At 41.3% G+C, this 20476-nt stretch overlaps 2 protein-coding genes across 2 annotated transcripts; both read left to right on the top strand.

Moving 5' to 3' along the window:
• The first annotated feature begins 1667 nt into the window (after window positions 1–1667).
• LOC133886037 (chromophore lyase CRL, chloroplastic-like) lies at window positions 1668–13252 on the top strand. The gene is made up of 9 exons (XM_062325758.1): window positions 1668–2010; window positions 2226–2275; window positions 3558–3618; window positions 3694–3729; window positions 4400–4450; window positions 5100–5192; window positions 12561–12665; window positions 12826–12918; window positions 13014–13252. Exons 1-9 carry the CDS (start codon window positions 1843–1845, stop codon window positions 13155–13157), a joined length of 801 nt encoding a protein of 266 aa, XP_062181742.1. The 5' UTR covers window positions 1668–1842; the 3' UTR covers window positions 13158–13252.
• A 2393-nt stretch (window positions 13253–15645) lies between these two features.
• On the top strand, window positions 15646–19304 carry LOC133886705 (obtusifoliol 14-alpha demethylase-like). The gene is made up of 3 exons (XM_062326495.1): window positions 15646–15882; window positions 15996–16470; window positions 18090–19304. Exons 2-3 carry the CDS (start codon window positions 16003–16005, stop codon window positions 19089–19091), a joined length of 1470 nt encoding a protein of 489 aa, XP_062182479.1. The 5' UTR covers window positions 15646–15882; window positions 15996–16002; the 3' UTR covers window positions 19092–19304.
• The last annotated feature ends 1172 nt before the right edge of the window (window positions 19305–20476 follow it).

Below are 20476 nucleotides of genomic sequence, written 5' to 3' on the forward strand. Positions count from 1 at the left end.
GAATATTCCCTAGAAATGGAATTTTGGATTTTATAAATATTTTCAAAAAATAGAAATAGGTTGAGAGTGACACGTGGAACCCAATAAATAGTAATGTTGACTTGGTCAACCTGGTTACTGTGTTACAGGCTTGACTCATGGGTATGTGGATCGAAGGAGTTATAGTTTATGGTCTACGATGGACCAGGGATGTGGACTATGCTGACATGGCAGCTGACTGTGTTAAAGGGGTGGGGTCGGTGCTGAAGTGGCGTCGACATGGTGCCGACAAGAGCGGACGGTTGCTGGGGTGGCTCTAGGGCGTCCGCGGCGAAGGCTTGTCAGAGAGCTTGCCAGTGGCGGCTCCTAGCCTCCGATCGGACCGAGAGCTAGTGCAGAAGAACAAGCATGAAACGGCGGAGCCGATGGTGGGGATTTCGATGACGGATGGCTTGGGGTTGGGTTTTTGGGCGTCGGTAGTGAGCCTGGGCGATGGGGAGGATGGTCCCGTGCTTGGTTCTGCCGGGGGAGTATCGCTAGTGGCTGGTGATTGGGACAGAGCCTGGTGGCCATGGAAGCTCGATGACAGCTCAGGAGAGAGGGGGCAGGGGGGTGTGGGTGATCGGGTGAAGCTTGTCGTGGGGCCTAATTGGTCAATGACGGTCTCTGGTGATGGATCAACGACGACTGTCATTGGAGGGCAAAAATAGTGAGGGAGGGAGAGAGTGTGGGGAGTGAAGGGCAGAGCTTGCCTTGGCAAGCTCGGCGAGCGGCGGTGAGATGCGGAGGGGAGCTCAGTTGGCTTTTATAGACGGGTGGAGAGGTGACAGTGCCGACGGTGGGGTCCAACGGTGGAGCTCTACATGAGGTATGATGCGCGATGGCTTGTCAACGACAACATGACGCTGTGATGTAGCGGCTTTGGACGCGCATGGCGTGGGCAGAAAAGTTGATGCAGTAGTCGAGGTAGTGGTTTTCTAACGCTATCGTCGCACACAACGCCAAAGGAAGAGGAGCGGCGAGGTGGCGGTGTAGACAGTGTGGTCGGTTTGTGGTGGAGGTTAGGCAGTGGTAGAGGTTAGACGGGTGGTGTTGTTGCGGCTCGATGGCAAGCTCGGGTGCGAGCACCTGGCTGCAAGAGGAAGAGAAAGGGAGAGGAAGGCGATAAACCGGCTAGGCTAGTGGGTTGGAGGAACGAGATAGGCCATGGAGAAAAAAGAGAGAAAAGGAAAGAGTGGGCCAGTGAGAGTGAGTTGGATAAGATTAAACCCAAGAAGGGGAGGGAGAGGAATTTTTTTAAAATTTCATTTGGATTTTATTTTTTAAATTGAATTTTTAATTTCAATTTATACTGAAAATTTAGGGTGTCAAAAGGGGAGGGTGAGCCATGAGCTAGTGATGTATAGGTTGCCTGCATGTAGGCATTCTCGTTACCTAGTGTAGCTATATCAGATTCCTATCTTATTTAAATAAAATTTTATAGCATCTCAAAATAAGTATATTATAAACATTGTAGACTTTAGTGTACATCAACATGCAAACATACGTTGTATTTGTTGGCTAACTTACTCTATATTTGTCCTATAACTACAGGGTCAACGTGGAAGTCGATCGGCTGAAATTTCTGTTCCTGAAGCCAACTTATAAGTTTTCAAAATTCATATTTCAAAGTAGAGGGTGGGGCAGGGTGAATTACCATTTCCCCTTCAAACTATATTTCAGTAAAATTTCAGCAAGTGATGCACTAAATTTAAGAATTTCAAACTGCGAATTTCTTTTCTTGCTCCTCTTCCTCTTCCTCTCCCCAGTCCCCACCTAGTCCCGGCCGGCCCTCGCGCGTCCGCCGTAGAAGAACCCCCGACGATGGGCTCCGGTGAGGAGGACACCGGCGGCGGAGGCGGTGCGGTGCGGGGCGCGGTGCTGAAGGCGCTCGTGGTCGTCGGCGGCGTCCTGCTGCTCCGCCGGCTGCGCCGCTCCACCACCCGGTGGGACCACGCACGCGCCGTCGCCGACGCGCTCTCCGGCGAGAAGGTGATCTCCCCTCCTTCGAGAAGTGTTCGGCTCCTGGGGCATTTCGACGCGGCCGCACTCGGAATTCGTCTGGAATATTCCATCCTTTTATTTGTTTTGCGAGGAGAAAAATCCCCAATTTTGAGCGAAGGGAGATAAACGTTTGCGTCTTGATGCGTTTATTGGTGTGTAGTTGGGAGTTGACTGGTTCGCGTGTTTACTGGTTTGGTGTGCAGTTCTCGAGGGAGCAGGCCAGGAAGGATCCTGACAACTACTTCAACTTGAGGTCAGAATTGTGTTCTACAGAGGCACTGCATTCTTTTTTGCACACTAGTGTTTCCACTGTCCATTTTATTAGGGTTCTTGTCTTTGGTCTAGTGGTATCTGCGAACTAATTGTAGCCTTGTTTTGGGAGGGTTGCATATGCAGAAGCACAACAATCGATTGTTTCCTGTAAAGTAACTGTGTAGGTTACATTATTGATATGCATAAATGTTGCTGACGATGGGTTACTGTAGGTTTGTGATATTTAGCTTTGCTGGTGGTGAACGTCTGATTTTTACAAGTTGCTGCATAAAGCTAAAACAATTGAAAAATGCAATATTGGTTAACATAGTTGGTCTGAACACTGCAAAGTATTTTGATTGGATTTTTTCTTTGTTGGGTTTTGAATATAAATCTGCACTGGGATCATCTGGTAGTATGAATTTAGTGATATAATAGTTGGTTGAGGGCAGCCAACTTTTTGAAATGGTTTAAATTCTGTAATTTCTGGCTGCTGTCTATGTCAACCACAATTTATATTTAAAGAGCCATACCGAATCTTCTAACAAATATGCAGTGGAGCTGCGCGAACAATGGAACTTGATGTATCGTTGATGGTTTATGAACTTTGTGTCTTGTACTCTTGTTGGATGCTGCCTTCATGACTATTAGGATACGCATGTGCAAATTCTTTGTCCTCTTGTACTGTCTTGAATATTAGAATTCATAAATTTGATCCAATGTTCTAATACTTTGTTAAAAAGAGAGAGGAACAGAGAAAACAAAGTTTTTTGGTCAAGTTCTCGGATTAGTGACTGAATGGTTACACTGATCTGTTATTGTTTTCTTTTAAAGTTTTAACTGTATCCTTGTAAACTTTTGCTCTTTCTAATCACCTGTTGTCATTATCAGTGATACCACAATTTGTGGGGAACTAGTTGATGGTTTAGCCTTGTAATTCTTGCAATAATTTGTCATTTGCTTTTTGGGTGAGACTTGAGAGCATCCGTCTGTTTAATATCTTTTGCTTGACACTTTGTTAAACGATACAAGGGTATCTGGTCTTCTGGGTACTTGTCATTTTGATGATACTTTGTTTACTGTTACAATTCGATCTTGACAATTCATTATGAATAATGAAATCAAAATTTCTCTGAACCTGCTTGCATGTAAGTAACTTGGTAGATTAACCTTCCAAATTTTATTTGTTTGGCATGAGATTAACCTTTTTTTAAGCATATACTAGTCTGTTTGTGATCACATAAATATCCTGTTTTACAATTTGGTATTATTTTTATTTTCAGAATGCTCACATGCCCTGCAACCGAGATGGTGGATGGTTCCAGAGTGCTTTACTTTGAGCAAGTATGAGTATTATCTCTATACATTCTTCATTATAGTGTCCTTTCAGGAATTTGAATTACGTACTTTCCTTTGCAGGCATTTTGGAGAACTCCAGAAAAGCCTTTTAGACAAGTAGGTAGCTTCTAAACTGTAGTCTCACTCTTACATCTCTCTCCTTTACCCTTTTCATTTCATATGTAAGATATTTCCAATTTTTTAATTCTTGAATTGTTTCTGCACATGAATTCATCTTATGCAAATAAATATAGTTTAACAATTGTATTATTTTATATTATCTGACAGTACTCACGCATAAAAAAATTCTGTGATCAAGTGATATATTTTCGCCACTGCACTATTTTGATGAACATTCGATTCACTCCTATAACTATTTATTGTTTCTTTTAAATCCTTTCTTCCTGGTTAACCTAACCAGATTAACAATTTCTTAACGTTGCATGCTATGTTCTGGAGATATGTATGTATTGCCTTTATGTGGTAACTGTGGATAATGCCATTAGTTTGGGATATTGAGAAAAATAGTTCCATACTCTGCAAGAAAGGATACATCTAAAAAATATGACGTAACAAGATGTAGTTGAAAGTCTGAAACTGAACAAATTCATTTTCAACAAGGCTGTTTCACAGCTGATAGTAGAACTTCGTATGCCAGTTGGTAGGATAGTATTCAGATGATTTGACAGTGAAATTTAGATTTCAGCTATATTTTTGTTGGTTCTATATTCCAATATCTTATGTGCTCTACATATGTACAAATAATGATAAGTTATGGTCCCTGCAGAGATTGTACATGGTAAAGCCCTGTCCGAAGGAGATGAAATGTGATGTTGAGGTGAGCTTGAATTTGACGTACTTGTTCTAAACTAATGGATGTACAGAATATTTTACAAAATATATGACATACTTCCTCTGAGATCCTGCAATGTCGTGAAATTGATGTACTGAACAAATGAATGCATCCATACTAATATTTCTCAGTTTATTAGCAGTATTCAGTTCGTCCTCCTCTGCTTTTGACTTTGCCAAAAATGAGACCATCTGAGCAAATCGGATCTCCTATTCAACTATAAAATGATGCATCTTAAGATCATTCCCACATTTTCATTTCCCATGTTCAATGCATAAGAAGTTAGGTAAACTTACTTGATTGCCCAAAAAGCTTGGTGCGATGCAGCATGTCCATAGTGGGGAGCATATAATGGTCTAAGTTATAGTCACACAGATCTGGTACAGTGCTACGTTACAATTTGACTGTTCTAAGCATAAGTTTCTTTCTTTTGGCCCTTTAATGACCTTTCGTGAATCTAGATTGATATTTAGCACTATTAATTTTAATGTTTGGTGGTAACAATGACACTAAAATTGTTGTGAAGCAATGCACTAAAATTGTGGGGAAAAGCTGATTCAAGAATATTTTATCTTAAATTAATTCAGCAGGCAAAGCTGACTAGATAACATTTTAAATTATTTCCAATGGGCAGTTGAGTTCATATGCAATTAGGGATGCTGGAGAGTACAAGAATTTCTGCGACCGTCCAAAGGATCAGAGGCCACAGCCAGAAGAAGTAATTGCGGTATGCCATGTCCAATCACAATCTTACTTTTCAGAATGCATGCTTGAGAAGCCCCCCCCCCCCCCTATTTACTCATAACTGAGGACTGTTGGTGGCTTAAACTTTTGACAGGCAGCTTCAAATAAAATGAAGAAAATATTATACAACAATTAGACAAATCTAATATACTTAATTATTCTAAGTTTTTCTGTGCATTTTAGGTATAGGGAGTTAGGGACCATGTGGAGTTGCTAATGAATGAATGAATAAATCCACTGAAAATAGCTATGCACTTAGATTATCAAGGGCAGGGATTCCATCCTGTTACCAGACCAAACATGATATAGGGTACTTCAGTGGGTTTCAATTATGAGTGATATTCATAAGCCATGGACTTGCCGTATATTTGATTTTACAACTCATTTGCAGCCTTTGATTTCTTGAACATGGAATGCAATGCTGTTATTAGTGCTTCTGCTGTGCCTAGTGTACTACATGGACCAGGACCTAGTTTGTTGTGTGCGGGGCAACTGTTCACGCGTGTGAACAGTAACCACGGCAGCAGCAGGACTTCAAATTAGGTTTTATCTATTCGGTTTGTTAGTTTGAATCAAATTCAGTTAGAGATAAGATTAGAGATCGGTTAGTTTAAATCAGATAAGAGTTAGAGATAAGATTAGGGATACATTAGAGTTGGATTTGAAAGAGGTTTTTATAGGCCTATATAAGGCACACAACAACCACCCTTTATAATCAAGCAAAGAACAATTAATCTAAGTCTCTCCTAGTATTCTGTCTTCTCAATCTATGGTCTAATCCCTCTTTTAGTAGCCGACTCCGTCTAGCTATCTTCTCGGTGGATGTTTACCCTAACATAATTCCTGCATGGATAAAAGCTCTGCCTCCCTTGTTTAATGTGGCTTAAGCGCATAATCATTTAATGCATTTTGAAGCTATGTACTCATTTGTAAACCATTACATACTAGGCTGTGCATGTATCCCTGTACTCACATCTACACGGTGCATCTCCGCATGGAATCATGCACTGACAGCCTGGCAGGCATAGCTTCACATAGTACATTCCTAGCTAAAAGTGTATATAATTTGTGATGCTGATTTTTGGTCACACATACCACTGTGTAATGTTAGTGTAGGACTGAGAATGATGATTCGAGGGGGGTAAATAGACGCCTTAACAAATTTCTTTCGAAATGAGGGGTAAATAGACGCCTTAACAAATTTCATTCGAAATATGTAGTCTTTTCCTATTTTATCACCCAACGCACTTCAAGAACAAAGCACAACATAAAACATAAAAATATAGAGGAAACACAGAGCTCAACCCGAAAGATCCGTCTAGAATAAAACAGAAACTCAAAGAATTCAAAAACCAAACTTGAAGATCCAATCAAAGGTGGGTCTCATGGTTAGAATCGAACACTAGGTTCTACAACAAATCAATCCATAACCCATCTCTTCACAAAGTTTGGAACTTGAGAAAAAAGATTCAAAAATCAAAGATAAGGTCACCGGTTGAAGAAATTCTTCAAGTTGATGATCTAAAGACAAAGAAGTTCAAGACACATGAATATACACTCATATGTGATTTTTATATCTCTAGCAACAAGAAGAATGACTTCATAAGGTGCTGAAAATTCAGTCAAAAATCAAAACGAAACATCGAAAACTTGCAAACTTGCAAGAGAACCAATAGATGTAAATTAGAAAGAGGGGAATTTAAGTATATGCAAAAACATAAACTTTATTACTTAAAGAGGTCAGTCCTATTTTAGACGGATTACAAATATTTTTTACTCAAAACTCTCACCTAATATATAGGCTAAACACTCATCCTTTCTCTCCTCTAAAGCCCTATCACTAGTCTCTCAAATGAGTGGCACAATATGTTCAAGTGGCTGGTTCATCCTCTCTCATAGCCCTACCCCTTTATTTATAGACATAGGAAACATGAACTCCAAGTTTTCTAGCTTTTTTCTAAAATACCCCTCTTTTGTAGTACACTTCTATTCACTATCGAGGGTATTTTGGTCCATTTTTTTTTATTCATCGGATGACCACGGCATCTTCACGACTTAGCTTCGCCTTGACGTAAGTTTCACGATGGTGCCACGTACTCCTCCAGTCCTCCCAAGGTTTTTAGGCCAAACCGTGAAACCCTCTGCACGCTTTTCAAAGCGTCACTCGTCACTTGCTTACACCTTAAGCAAGCGCTTTGATGTCAACACGTATATCTGTTTTGCGATCCTGACCGCCAGCAAGTCTCTCCCGCTTCTGATCTCTCGGGCCGCCTTGTCACTTGCACCGGTATTCCTTTCGTTTGACTTTGTCAACATGCTGTATTCATCCTCCGTTTCATGCTTTGCTTGACCTTCACGTGTACAGTTAGGATCACCCCTGATTCCGTCCGATCTCCTTGATCGTCCGGCATCAAGCACCCGCATAGTCCCGATCAGCCACCATCGACCACTAAATTCTATCTGTCACATGCACATCATGATACAAGCAAACACATTTTTTTAACTCCAACTCCAATTAGCTCATAATCAAGCTCAAGCAATCCAAAACTCGACAACCTTGTGAATCACTCATCACATATAAAGTAAGACACATTTTAACTTGGTTTCTCAATCTCCTTCTTGATGAGTGCATTGCCAACACCTCAAGGCACAAAGATTTGGGTTTGAAGAGATGAAGCACATTCAAGTGACCAAAACTCGAAAAAAAAATAAAAACATATTACTTGGCATAAAAAGGATTGCAAAAGGTTGAAGAGAGTCAAAGACAACCCAAAATCTCAAAAGAGCAAGAAAAACTCAAAACTAAAAAACAAATGCCCCCCTTGATAAATGCGCATTTTTTATTTTTCTTTGAGGTTTGTTGCAAATATTCTCATTTTTCTTCCTTTGAAGCATATCTATGCATATTCTCATCTTTATGCATATGCTCTCCCCTTTGGCAATGCAAATATCAAGGATAAAATATTATGAACATACAATCCTAAATGAGTTTTTACTATAAAACATTTGCGAGAGCTAGAAATGTCAAAGAGCTCCGGAAAATAGTACATAGAGCTCACAATCGCATAGAGACTTAAAAAGAGACAACGACATAAAAACATGAAGCTTGACAAGCTAAACTTGAAGAATTGGTTGCGTATTTAATTTCACATAGCCGAATCATTTTTAAAGTGACCACCACATAAGCATCCACTCGTGCCGAGGCAATACAAACATTAAGAATTAGCCAATTTCAACCTTAAACTAGATAAACAAGTATTCATGATAATAGTTTTGCAAACGCCCACATATGAAACCAAGACTTAGATTGATCAAATGATTAAAAAGAATTAAACAGTTACACATATTTCTTTGAATTTCATTTTATTCTCAAGTTGCCTCTTATCTAACAAAATGTCGCGCGACTAGGTATGGCAAACACCTTGAGGCTTTAAGACAACCGTATTAGATCACATTTTAGCATAAGAGATTTGGTTTTTCATGATTATTTGATTCGCACAAGTTATCAAGATGGTCACAAGATCGAGTTAAATAGTGCATTTTCGACATAAGAAACACATGTTTCTTTAAGGTTCTATCATAAGCTAAACATTTAATAAAAACAGAAAACATAGTGCAATGTTCTCCAATCCACTATCTTGAATCAAGAAGATCTAGAGCAAGATATTCATGAAACTAGCCTTAACACAAGTATTGATTAAGCCTAAGCAATTACGAACATGACGATTAAGAATGTAGCATTTCATAGCCTACATGATTCATAAAATTGCCAAATTTTATCTTAATGAAAGCAAGCTTGCTTCAAATGTATTATGTCAAAGCACCAAGAAGAGTTTAAAATTAAAAGATTGTTTTACACAATTACTCAACTTAGTCCAAATTCAAGTATAGCAATCGAAAATGCTAAAGATATATAAATCAAAACTCAATTTCTATGATTATCTTACATAATGAAATGTAATACAAATACAACAAAAGTAACATAGAGTATGTATGAAGGACAACTCTTCCTCACACAATGCTATAGGGATGAGACACACCAAGCTCTCCTCTCAAATAGACAAATCTTGTAGTATCTAAAGGCTTGGTGAATATATCGGCTAGCTGGTGTTGGGTATTTATGTAGCTTAACTCAATATCTCCATTCTCATAGTGGTCTCTTAGAAAGTGAAATCTCACATCTATATGTTTGGTTCTGGAGTGTTGAACTTGGTTGTTGGCTAAGTTTATGACACTGATGTTATCACACAAAAGTGACACACTCCTGAAATACAACCCAAAATCCCTTAAAGTAGCAATTATCCATAAAATATGTGAGCAACAGCTACATATTCAGCTTCAGCAGTAGACTGCATAACGCTAGACTGTTTGCGAGAACATCAACACACAAGAGAAGTAGCTAAGAAGTGACAAGTATCAGAGATACTTTTCCTGTCAATTCTACAACCAGCAAACTCCGCATCTGAAAAATCTCGAAGAGAAAGCGAAGAAGCAGAAAACCAAAGCCCATACTCGAGAGTGTGCTTGAGGTATCTCAGAATGCGTTTCACCGCTTAGCAGTGAGACATCTTCAGTGAAGCTTGGAAGCGAGTACACAAGCAAACGCGAAGTGGATGTCAGGTCTTATCGTCGTCAAGTATAGGAGAGAGCCGATCATGCTCCTGTATTCCCGCTAGTCCACTTGCTTGTCATCTTCATCTGGATCAAGCACGGTCGAGGTAGCTATCGGTGTTGCTAAGGGCTTCGTATCACTCATGTTGAACTTCTTCAGCAAATTCTTAGTGTACTTCATCCGGTGGACAAATGTACTTTACTTGCATTGCTTGATTTGCAATCTAAGTAAGTTGAGCTTGCCTATCATCAACATCTCGAACTCTCTGCTCATAGCTTCTGCAAACTTGGCCACAAGTACATGAAAAGAGCTATAAAAAATGATATCATCCACATATATCTGAACAAGTAATAAATCATTATCATGCCTGAGAGTGAACAAAGTTTTATCAGCCGATAACATCACATACTCATGCTTAGCAAGAAAGATCTAAGCCTATCATATCAAGCTCTAGGTGACTGCTTAAGCTCATACAAAGTCTTTCTAAACTTATAAACTCTATGTGGGTATTTGGAGTGCTCAAAGCCTGATGGTTACCTAACATAGACCTCTTCTTAATAAAACCATTAAAAAAAACACTTTTGACATCCATTTAGTACAACTTGAAATCTCGGGATGCCGCAAATGCAAGGAGGATCCTAATGGATTCTAATCTAACTATTGGTGTAAAGGTTCCTCCAAAATCTATCCCCTCTACCTGAGTAAAATTCTGAGCCACTAGTCTAGCCTTGTTTATCACTACAGACCCATCATCCCCATGTTTGTTTTTTAAAACTCATTTTGTGCCTATAGTGTGAACATTAGGAGTGGCTCTACAAGGACCTAAACTTAGTTTTTTCTCAAAATTTTGAAGCTCCTCATGCATGGCATTGATCCAACTTGAATCAAACAAAGCATGTTCAACATCTTGGAGCTCAAAAGAAGCAACGAATGCAGAATCAGTAAAAATGAGCATTAGAAGCAGATTTGGACCTCGTTACCCTCTCATTGATGTCACCAATCATCGTCTGTGGAGGGTGTCACCACTGAATGTGTTGAGGGGCCTCACGCTGTGAGTGTACCTCTCCCTTAAACACTGCTGGTACAGGCTCGAAAGCAGCTGAAGTGGAAGTAGAGGCTGTAGGATCCTCTGTTGGAGTAGAAGAAGCAGGAGCCAATTCTGGAGCAGGTGTAATAGAGGGAAGTATTGGATCACCCTCGTCATCACCAAGAACTGAAAGGTCGCCATCTACAAATATACTCTCGCTCATCTTCTGATCACCTACACACTTAAAGACAACTAGTACAGAGGGTTGACTTATCAAAAGTCACATCACAAGATTCCATGATTGTGTTAGTGTCAAGATTGTAAACCCTGTAAGCATGACTATGAAGAGAATACCCTAAGAAAAAGCCATCGAAAGAACATGACTCGAACTTGTCAAGATTGTCATGCTTTAGGATGAAGCACCGAGATCCAAAAACTCTCAAATACGAAACATTCGGCTTCCTCTAAAAACGTAACTCATAAGAAGTCAAATTCAAGATCGAGCGTAAGAAAATTCGATTGGAGATGTAGCACACTGTGTCCATTTTTTTTCCATTCATCGAACGGTCGCGATGCCATCATGACTTAGCTTTGTCTCGACGCAAGTTTCGCGATGGTACCACATATTCCTCCAGTCCTCCCATGGTTTTGAGGCTAAACTGCGAAACTCTCTGCACGCTTCTCAAAGCGTGACTCGCCACTTGCTTACATCTTAAGCAAGCGCTCTAATGTCAACACGTGTACTCCGTCTTGCGATCCTGACCGCCGGCAAGTCTCTCCCGCTTCTGATCCCTCGGGCCGCCTTATCACTTGCACCGGTATCCCTTTCGTTTGATTTTGTCAACACGCCGTCTTCATCCTCCGTTTCATACTTTGTTTGACCTCCACATGTATAGTTAGGATCACCCTTGACTCCGTCCGATCTCCTTGATCGTCCAGCACCAAGCATCCGTTTAGCCTCGATCACCCACCATCGATCATCAAGTTACATCCGTCATTTGCACACCATAAGACAAGCAAACACATTTTTCCAACTCCAACTCTAGTTAGTTCATAATCAAAATGCTCAAATCAAGCTCAAACAATCCAAAACTCGACAAACCAAATCAACAAACTTATCAATCACTCATCACATATAAACCAAGACACATTTTAACTTGGTTTTTCAGTTAGCTTATATGACCTTCAGTTGGGTGGTAGATTAGTAGACATGTTTTAATTATGTTGTCTTAACTCTTATAGCTTGGTGTAGCTGTAGTGTGCTAGAACAGAATGCCCATGATGTAAAATATTGATTCTTCAAGCTTTTTGATGACACTTAATACCAGTATCTGGATTTCGTAACTAAGATTATGTTGCTTTATATTTCTATCGTTGACGGTAACAACATTTAAGCTCTGTATGTTACAATGTTTGTGTGCCCAAACCCCAGAAATATCTGTTGTGAAACACCTTCCCAGTATATATGGACTCTCTTTAACGAGCTATTGAACAATTATAAGATATCTATCATCCTATAATGCTGCAACTCCTACCTATAGTGGTGGTTGGAGAAAGAAAATAGGCAAAAGCTCAGCTATCCACCACTACAACTTTCCTACTCAAAATTGTGTTTATAACCGTCCAAGGTTACGCCCAATATAAAGTGGATTATTACTATTAATTCCCAACATATATACTGTCCTAACACTCAGGCTACATTTGGTGTTCAGGATATAGCAGAGCATCTGACCAACATACACTTGTCACGATGTGGACGTGGAAAACGCTGCTTATACGAAGGATCTACCCCACCTGAAGGTTTTCCCAACAATTGGGTGAGCTACTTGCTCTCCTCTCAATCAGCATATTCAGTCCTCTTTCTGACTGAATAATTTGAAGTCATTTCTTTTTAATTTCATATCATCAGACCCCACCCAGGTAATCCTGTTTTGCAATGATTCGCATGTTCCCATCTCAAGATCAGTATTTTTACAGAATGGTGCATCATATTGTACATCGGATTTGTCCATCCACAAGAACAGTGAAGTACACATCAGGGACAAAGGTTTTGATGACGAAGGAAACCAGGTAATTTTCTTACATTCGTCACACTAGTGTTCCAGCTGACTTGCAATGCTTGTGTAAAAGTGATTCCTTTTGACGATGTGCCCACTTATTCTCAGGTTTGGGGAACCAAGGCGGGCCCTTACGAGTTCAAGCCTGCTCCCAAATCCAAATGCGATGACATGTTCTCACCGCTAAATTTCTCCGCCCCTTTGTCACTAGAGAAGAAGCTGGATAAAGCATATGTAATCGACGACCAGTAGTAGTCTGTTTCCTAAATTTTGTTCATAGGAATGCAATAAGCGAATAGTATGCATGTATATATTGCATCGAGTTCTAATGCATTCTTTTTTACCAACCTGTGCCTCTTGCCCATGATCAGTATGGTGAGGGATGGTCCTAGTGGGAACCAATCTAACTCGGTACATAAGATGATCAGACTCTGTAGTTCCACATAGAATTGACCAAATCACAATCAGATGGGTGTTTCAATCATCTTCTAAAAAGCGGCTGCCTCTCGCCTAGGCAGCCGCCTAGCACAGATGAAGCGCTGGGTGCCTCCTTGCCGCCTGCCTAGCAATTAGCGCTTTTTAGGACTCTGATATATGGTTTATGATCTGGGTGGACTTCTTTGGAACCCTGGAGTGATGCTTGACAGAACTTCACCTTGAAATGGTTCTTTCCTTGGCGAACATGTAAGTTGCTCAGTAACACAGCAACTCCCAATGGCAAGTCTCAAATGGTTCTTTCCTTGGAGTTGCATCGTGTACACCAGTGACTCTCAGTCACATGTTCCTGGCATCAAAGCTATTTTGTTTCTTCACCTCCCTTTCTGCCTGCAAAGTTTTTGTGCTCTTACATGTTCCCGGTTGAACAACTTGAATCAAACCAAACCATGAATATACCATCTGGTTTAAGGGCCCATACTGTTGGCACCTGTGGTATTGTGCTTTACAACTCTTTCATCTGCGGGATATTTTACCAGCTAGTTGCCTGTTAATCTGGATTGGAGTGTCTAGGGGAGGATGGATCTGTTGGAGCTCTGTGTGCCATGGTAATGATGAAGGATTGCTTTTTGGATCCAAATCCTCTGTATTAAGCCAGATTTAAGCAGAGAAATACTGTTTATACAGTGAAATATGTCTTGTGCTGTACTAATTGATCATTTTTACTGTAGCTACAATGGATCACCATGCTGTGCAGGAGCTTTTGTACTGTAGTATTTTTACTGTAGCAGTCAGTCCCAATCGTCCTCCATAACGACTGAGATTTCTCATCACTGTAGAGGATCCGGATCGTTGCTTTTTGGCTAGGTGTCTGGATTTTCTTGGGCTGAGCAGAGCATATGATTGGGGATCAAAATTAGGCCATGTGCATGTAACTAGGAAATGGTGGACGAGTAGTTTTTAGAAATAATAGGTGTATTTTATTTTGAAAAAAATCAAACGGTATGTACTTTGATTAATATCGAATCAAATTATAAGAATGTTTAATATATAAAATTATATAATTAGATTTACAATTTAAAATAATTTCACTATATATAGGTTTTGTAGCTATAAATGATATATTTTATGAAAAAATTAGTAAAAAAAAGATTGAGTCTATAAATAGTCCATCGGACAGAGTAGTTTATCTCTTTAAATGGATGGGCACAGATTCCTCCAAAGGCATAATGGCAGAGTGGCAGATCCAACAAATGCAACTTGAGTTGGGAGTGGTCCAGTCTTTTTGAAAAAAAATGCTTTTTGTTTTGGATGCTGGAGATGTTCATGTGGTCTTCAAAAGGGTTCATCCTAATTGAAGTCTAGATGTTGTGAGAATTTCTGCACAAAAAAAAACTTGTCTTTTTTGGTCTTTTCATCAATTCCTTTTCTTTTACATAAAATAACTGTTTTAGTTTTTTATAGATTCATGCTAGTTATATCCAGTCTGAAACTTGCAAAGTTATATATAATTTTCCAATGCCCCAATTTTAAAGGAAAAGGCACAACTATCAAAGAAAACCAACACGATAGCATAAAAAAGGAAAAATGAAAGACCATCACCATTTGTACCATCTTCCTTGGTACCAGCCTCCGATTATTGAAACGGAGCAGGACTAGTACGAGCGCTATATGTGATCACCTATCCTATCGTTAAAGATGATCCAGTTTAGTCGCACGCTACTCCACTATCTGACTATTTATGTGCAGGTCTACAGGCAAGGTAGGGAGGTTTTTTTTAAAAAAGTTTTAATTTTTGTCACTACTCTGATCTTCATAGGAGATTATATGAAAACTGATTTCACCTTGAAGCACATGTGGTAAAAAATGCGAGAGCTGGGAATCGAACACCGACTCGTTAGTTCGCTCCTTTAAACTTACCAACTGAGCATTCGCTCTATCGTCAAAGCGGAGGAGGAAAAAGACGTGAAAGCGGAGGAGGAAGAAGACATGAAAACGGTTACAAAACCATCACCTGAGATGGAATCAACAACGAGGAATTTAGTTTTCGAGCTCCAATAAGTATGCTCTACCATGAAATAGCTTCTTACCACGAGGAGTGACTACACATATGCTCTACCATGAAATAGCTCCTGATCTTCTTTTTTTCCGCCCGACTGAAATAGCTCGACACCTGAAAATGCCAGCCATCCTTCGTCGCAGCTGACCACCGGTCCACATCCGCTCGAGAAGCCTCGGCCACAAAGGATCCCTGGCACAATCGTCGTCCGCCACACGACCTGTCCACGCGTGCGTGAGCATGTGTCACGGCCAGGTGGGACCCAGGAGCTCTCCAGCTAGCTGCGCCTGCGTGCGTCCCTCTCTCTCCCCATCCGCAGCCGGCAGCTCTCCTCTCCAGCTCTTCTCCATTGTTAACCTCGGAATCTTTCTTCCTGTCCCACCGGTGTAGCGGCGCTTATATAATCCCACTCCCGTTCCACTACACACACAGCCCCGCCGGCGCGCGCGCCGACCCCCCTCCTGCCAGGCGAAGGAACCAAAGGTGAGATCTGAGAAGTTTGCATTTTCCATTTGTTCCCCGCCCATCCAAGCTGCCATCTTGCTTGTGATATGATGATCTGCTGATCCTTGGAGATGCGAATTGTCGTGAACTAGGGGGGAAATGATGGATCTCGCGGGCAACCGGCAGAGGCTCATCGCCGGCGCGGCGCTGCTGGTGGCCACCATCGCCTTCATCAAGCTCCTCCTGCGGTCGGGCTCCCGCGGCAAGCGGCTGCCGCCAAACATTGCCGCGGCTCCTGTGGTGGGCGGCCTGGTCCGGTTCATGCGCGGCCCCATCCCGATGATCCGGGAGGAGTACGCGCGCCTCGGCGGCGTATTCACCGTCCCCATCCTCAGCCGCAAGATCACCTTCCTGATCGGTCCCGAGGTGTCGGCGCACTTCTTCAAGGGCAACGAGGCCGAGATGAGCCAGCAGGAGGTGTACAGGTTCAACGTGCCCACGTTCGGCCCCGGGGTCGTGTTCGATGTCGACTATTCGGTGAGGCAGGAGCAGTTCCGTTTCTTCACCGAGGCGCTCCGTGCTAACAAGCTCCGCAGCTATGTCGATCAGATGGTTGCTGAGGCTGAGGTAAGAATTTACTTCATCTGTCTTGATTTGTTTTTAAATTCTGAATGATGTTATGATTACTGTGTTGCTTCAGTTACTGTGAGGTGAGATGCTTGTTCTTGATTGACATGGATTTCTGGATCTGTAACTGTGGATACTTTTTAGGGGAAATTCAACACCTGGGGGCGGGTTTTGAAATACTATAGTTGCACAAGAGTACCATAAGTCCATACTTTAAGTGTATAGATGTCCACTTTTTGACCAATTTTATGTAAATGTGGTGATTTGATGCTTCTGGAGCAGTTTATTATGTCACCAGTATCTTGTGGTAGCAACAATTTCTTTTTTTTCTTCTATGAATAACATTTAATATCTGAGATATATATGTTCCTTTGCTAACAACATCAACATTGCATTCTGTATTCGGTCCAAATTCGTCGAGTCCAACATATTGTTGTGTATTGGGCTTACAGGGTTATTAATGTGCAAGCGATGAGTCTAGTCCCTTTCTGAAAGTTACAGCATGACTTTTTTGCCCCCCCCCCCCCCTTGAGGGAAGAAAGTTGCAGTATGACTAACGTGTTATGCTGTGCTTTATTCTAATGGGGCACTTTTTTTCCTTTGCTTTAATGTTTTTATGCCTCTTTGTTAGTTCTTTAGAATGAATCTTACACATAGATTATGTCTTTGCTAGTTTTGTCTATTAAAGTTGCCTTTTTCGTGTCCTGATGATCTGCTCCTATGCTGTCAGTTTCTTGATCTTAGTGAGTTACACCTATTTATTAATTCTCAAGGGAATCTGAAACGTGGACATGGTTTTTTATTTTTGCAAATAGGAGCTGGTGATCGTATCTCCCTTCTCGATAAAAAAAATCTGAAACATAAACACTGTTGATTACATTTTTTTCCTTTGCCTTGTACTTTTGTCCTTTTGGTTTGATCAGTAATCATAATTATAGAAATGGCTAAGTTTGTGAAATTATTGAGAGCTGCAATTATATTTCCTCATGAGTCCAGAGGATATATTACAAAATACTGTGTTTCTAGTTGGTTGTGAAGGACCAAAGGTGGTAAAAGCTTTGTTTCATACATAAACAATGTTCTTGCGACCTTGTCCTGCACTTTAGGCTCTTAAGCATCATTCAGAACTGCAATGAAGGACTCCATATAAACTTGTTGCTGAGGAAAAAAATAGGGTCACATACTGTAGAGCATGTGCATCGATCATCTCATCTCCCTCACAAAATCAAGTTCACTATACTGACTCCCTTCTACCTTGAACATCTAGTCACCCTTATTCATAAGTCATAACTAGGTTTGCTACATCTTTTCGTTTGCACTACTGTACAACCAGCATAGGTTTTTTCAGTTGTTTTCATGCTTGCTTTCAGCATTAGCAATGAATCCAAAGTTTTCATGATTATACAGAGCATTTCTCTTTATCAGCTGCTGCACATTTTGGCTTAATGTTCAATGCTCTTATCCATGTTACTAACAATATGTTAGCATTTAATTAGCATGTCAAGATACATCCAATTTGCTGTCCGAGACTTTTTAGTGGTCTTACTTTGCTATTACGGTATATTTTTGCTTATAAATTTAACGATTAATCTCATCTCCAAATCCAACCCTACCTGCAGGAGTATTTCTCGAAATGGGGAGAAAGCGGCACTGTGGATTTGAAGTATGAGCTGGAGCACCTCATCATACTGACAGCTAGCCGATGCTTGCTGGGAAGGGAGGTGCGAGAAAAGCTCTTTGACGATGTTTCCGCACTCTTCCATGACCTTGACAATGGGATGCAGCCAGTCAGTGTCATATTCCCCTACCTCCCAATCCCTGCACATTGGCGCCGTGATCGAGCACGGGCACGTTTGGCAGAAATCTTCTCCACCATCATCAAGTCCCGCAAGGCCTCTGGACAATCTGAGGAAGACATGCTGCAGTGCTTCATTGATTCCAAGTACAAGAATGGACGCTCCACCACAGAGGGTGAGGTAACCGGGCTACTTATCGCGGCACTTTTTGCTGGACAGCACACTAGTTCCATCACCTCGACCTGGACCGGGGCCTACCTCCTTCGGTTCAAGCAGTACTTTGTGGAGGCCATAGAGGAGCAGAAGGAGGTCATGAAGAGGCATGGAGACAAGATTGACCATGACATCTTGGCAGAGATGGATGTCCTGTACCGGTGCATTAAGGAGGCTCTCCGGCTTCACCCGCCGCTAATCATGTTGCTTCGCCAGTCGCACAATGACTTCACCGTGACAACGAAGGAAGGCAAAGAATATGACATCCCCAAGGGCCACATTGTCGCGACATCCCCATCCTTCGCCAACAGGCTGCCCCACATCTACAAGAATCCCGACTCGTACGATCCTGACCGCTTTAGTCCTGGAAGGGAGGAGGACAAGGCTGCAGGTGCCTTCTCATACATCTCCTTTGGTGGCGGCAGGCACGGTTGCCTTGGCGAGCCCTTCGCCTACCTCCAGATCAAGGCGATCTGGACACACCTGCTGAGGAACTTTGAGTTCGAGCTGGTCTCGCCGTTCCCAGAGAATGACTGGAACGCTATGGTCGTTGGCATCAAGGGTGAGGTGATGGTGAACTACAAGCGGTGGAAGCTCGTTGTTGACAACTAAGACCATGGCCGTCTCTTAGGATGTGTGCTCCTTGTCAGTTGCATATTTTTCACCTGTTTGTCAGCATTTGTTCGGTGTAAGTTCTGCTATGTTCAAGCCAGCTTTGTAGGTGTGCTTCCATTGTATAGGACTCTGTAATTTGCTTCAATCATGATCTGCAACTTGTCCTGTGAGCTGCCTATTGATAACAGAGTCCCCCTGTGTTAACTTGTAGCATCTGGGCATGTGTCTCTCCTGTTGAGATCCTGCTGTTAATCATTCTGTTGGATGGCCTGAAACATAAAACTGAACAAATAACCCTGTGTAATGAAAACCTCAAAAGTGTTCAGGCACTCTGAATACCTCTGTTGCTTATGCTGGATGTTGAGTATTTTGTACTGGAGTTTTTTTTTAATAGATTGTGCTGCTGCTACGGCTGGGGACTGCCGCTGCAGATGGCGGAGGCGACGACGTTACTCTCTGCATGTTTGTCTTTGTTTTGATTATCACACTGGTGGGGTATTGAGTTTTCCCTGATGTGAATTAGTTCTCGGATTAACGGTTTGGTCTTGTTAAGTGTTTGATTTACTATATCAATGTGCTACAAAGAAATATGATATGATATTCGTTGGATTTTTTTAATAATATTACTTTATTAGAAAATTGCAAAAATAATATCAAAATTAACAAAATTGTAAGAATAGGTACCTGTCAACATTTCGCGTATCAACAGTCTATGTGGCAGTGGGTTTGGAAGCCTGTCGGTAAGCATGTGTGGTCGAACAGACCTCCACGTGACGACAGACCACCTAGACGACACTGATAGGTCTATCGAGCAGGTGATAGCCAAGAGGCTTGGTAGCATTTGAATGCTGACAGATTGGTCAGCAACCGGTGTGCCAACAGGTGGTCTATCTTTAATTTTTTTTAGTAGTTTTTAATTTGGGAATAACCATGTAGTTAATGAGACATATCCAAAGTAAAATTTAATGTAATAAACAAATACTATAATATTAAAATGGTAAACCGCCTGAAACACCATAGGCCATACATTGACTCTAACAACTATAGTGGTATGTTTGGTACATTTTTCATTCTATTATAGACATGTACCGATGACAAACCTAACATGCCTTAGATAATTTAAAGAAGTCATATAAAGAAAGTAACAATGATATTGACATGTACCATATAATTCTGAAAGTAACTTAGATATGTACCGATTCTAATCCTAACATGTTTTAGGAAATTGAAACTAGTCAACTACTACTGACACTGCTGAGTGCAGCATAGGTATTTTCCCTTTCTCGCCGCCTCAGGTCCAGCTTCACGAGCCTGACGTGCCCTCTCGCGCTTCCACTCCCTATTTGCCTCACGCGCGTCCGCTTTGAGGCGGTTCTGCTCCT

Source organism: Phragmites australis, chromosome 12 (assembly GCF_958298935.1).
Source record: "Phragmites australis chromosome 12, lpPhrAust1.1, whole genome shotgun sequence".
Taxonomy (NCBI): Eukaryota; Viridiplantae; Streptophyta; class Magnoliopsida; order Poales; family Poaceae; genus Phragmites; species Phragmites australis.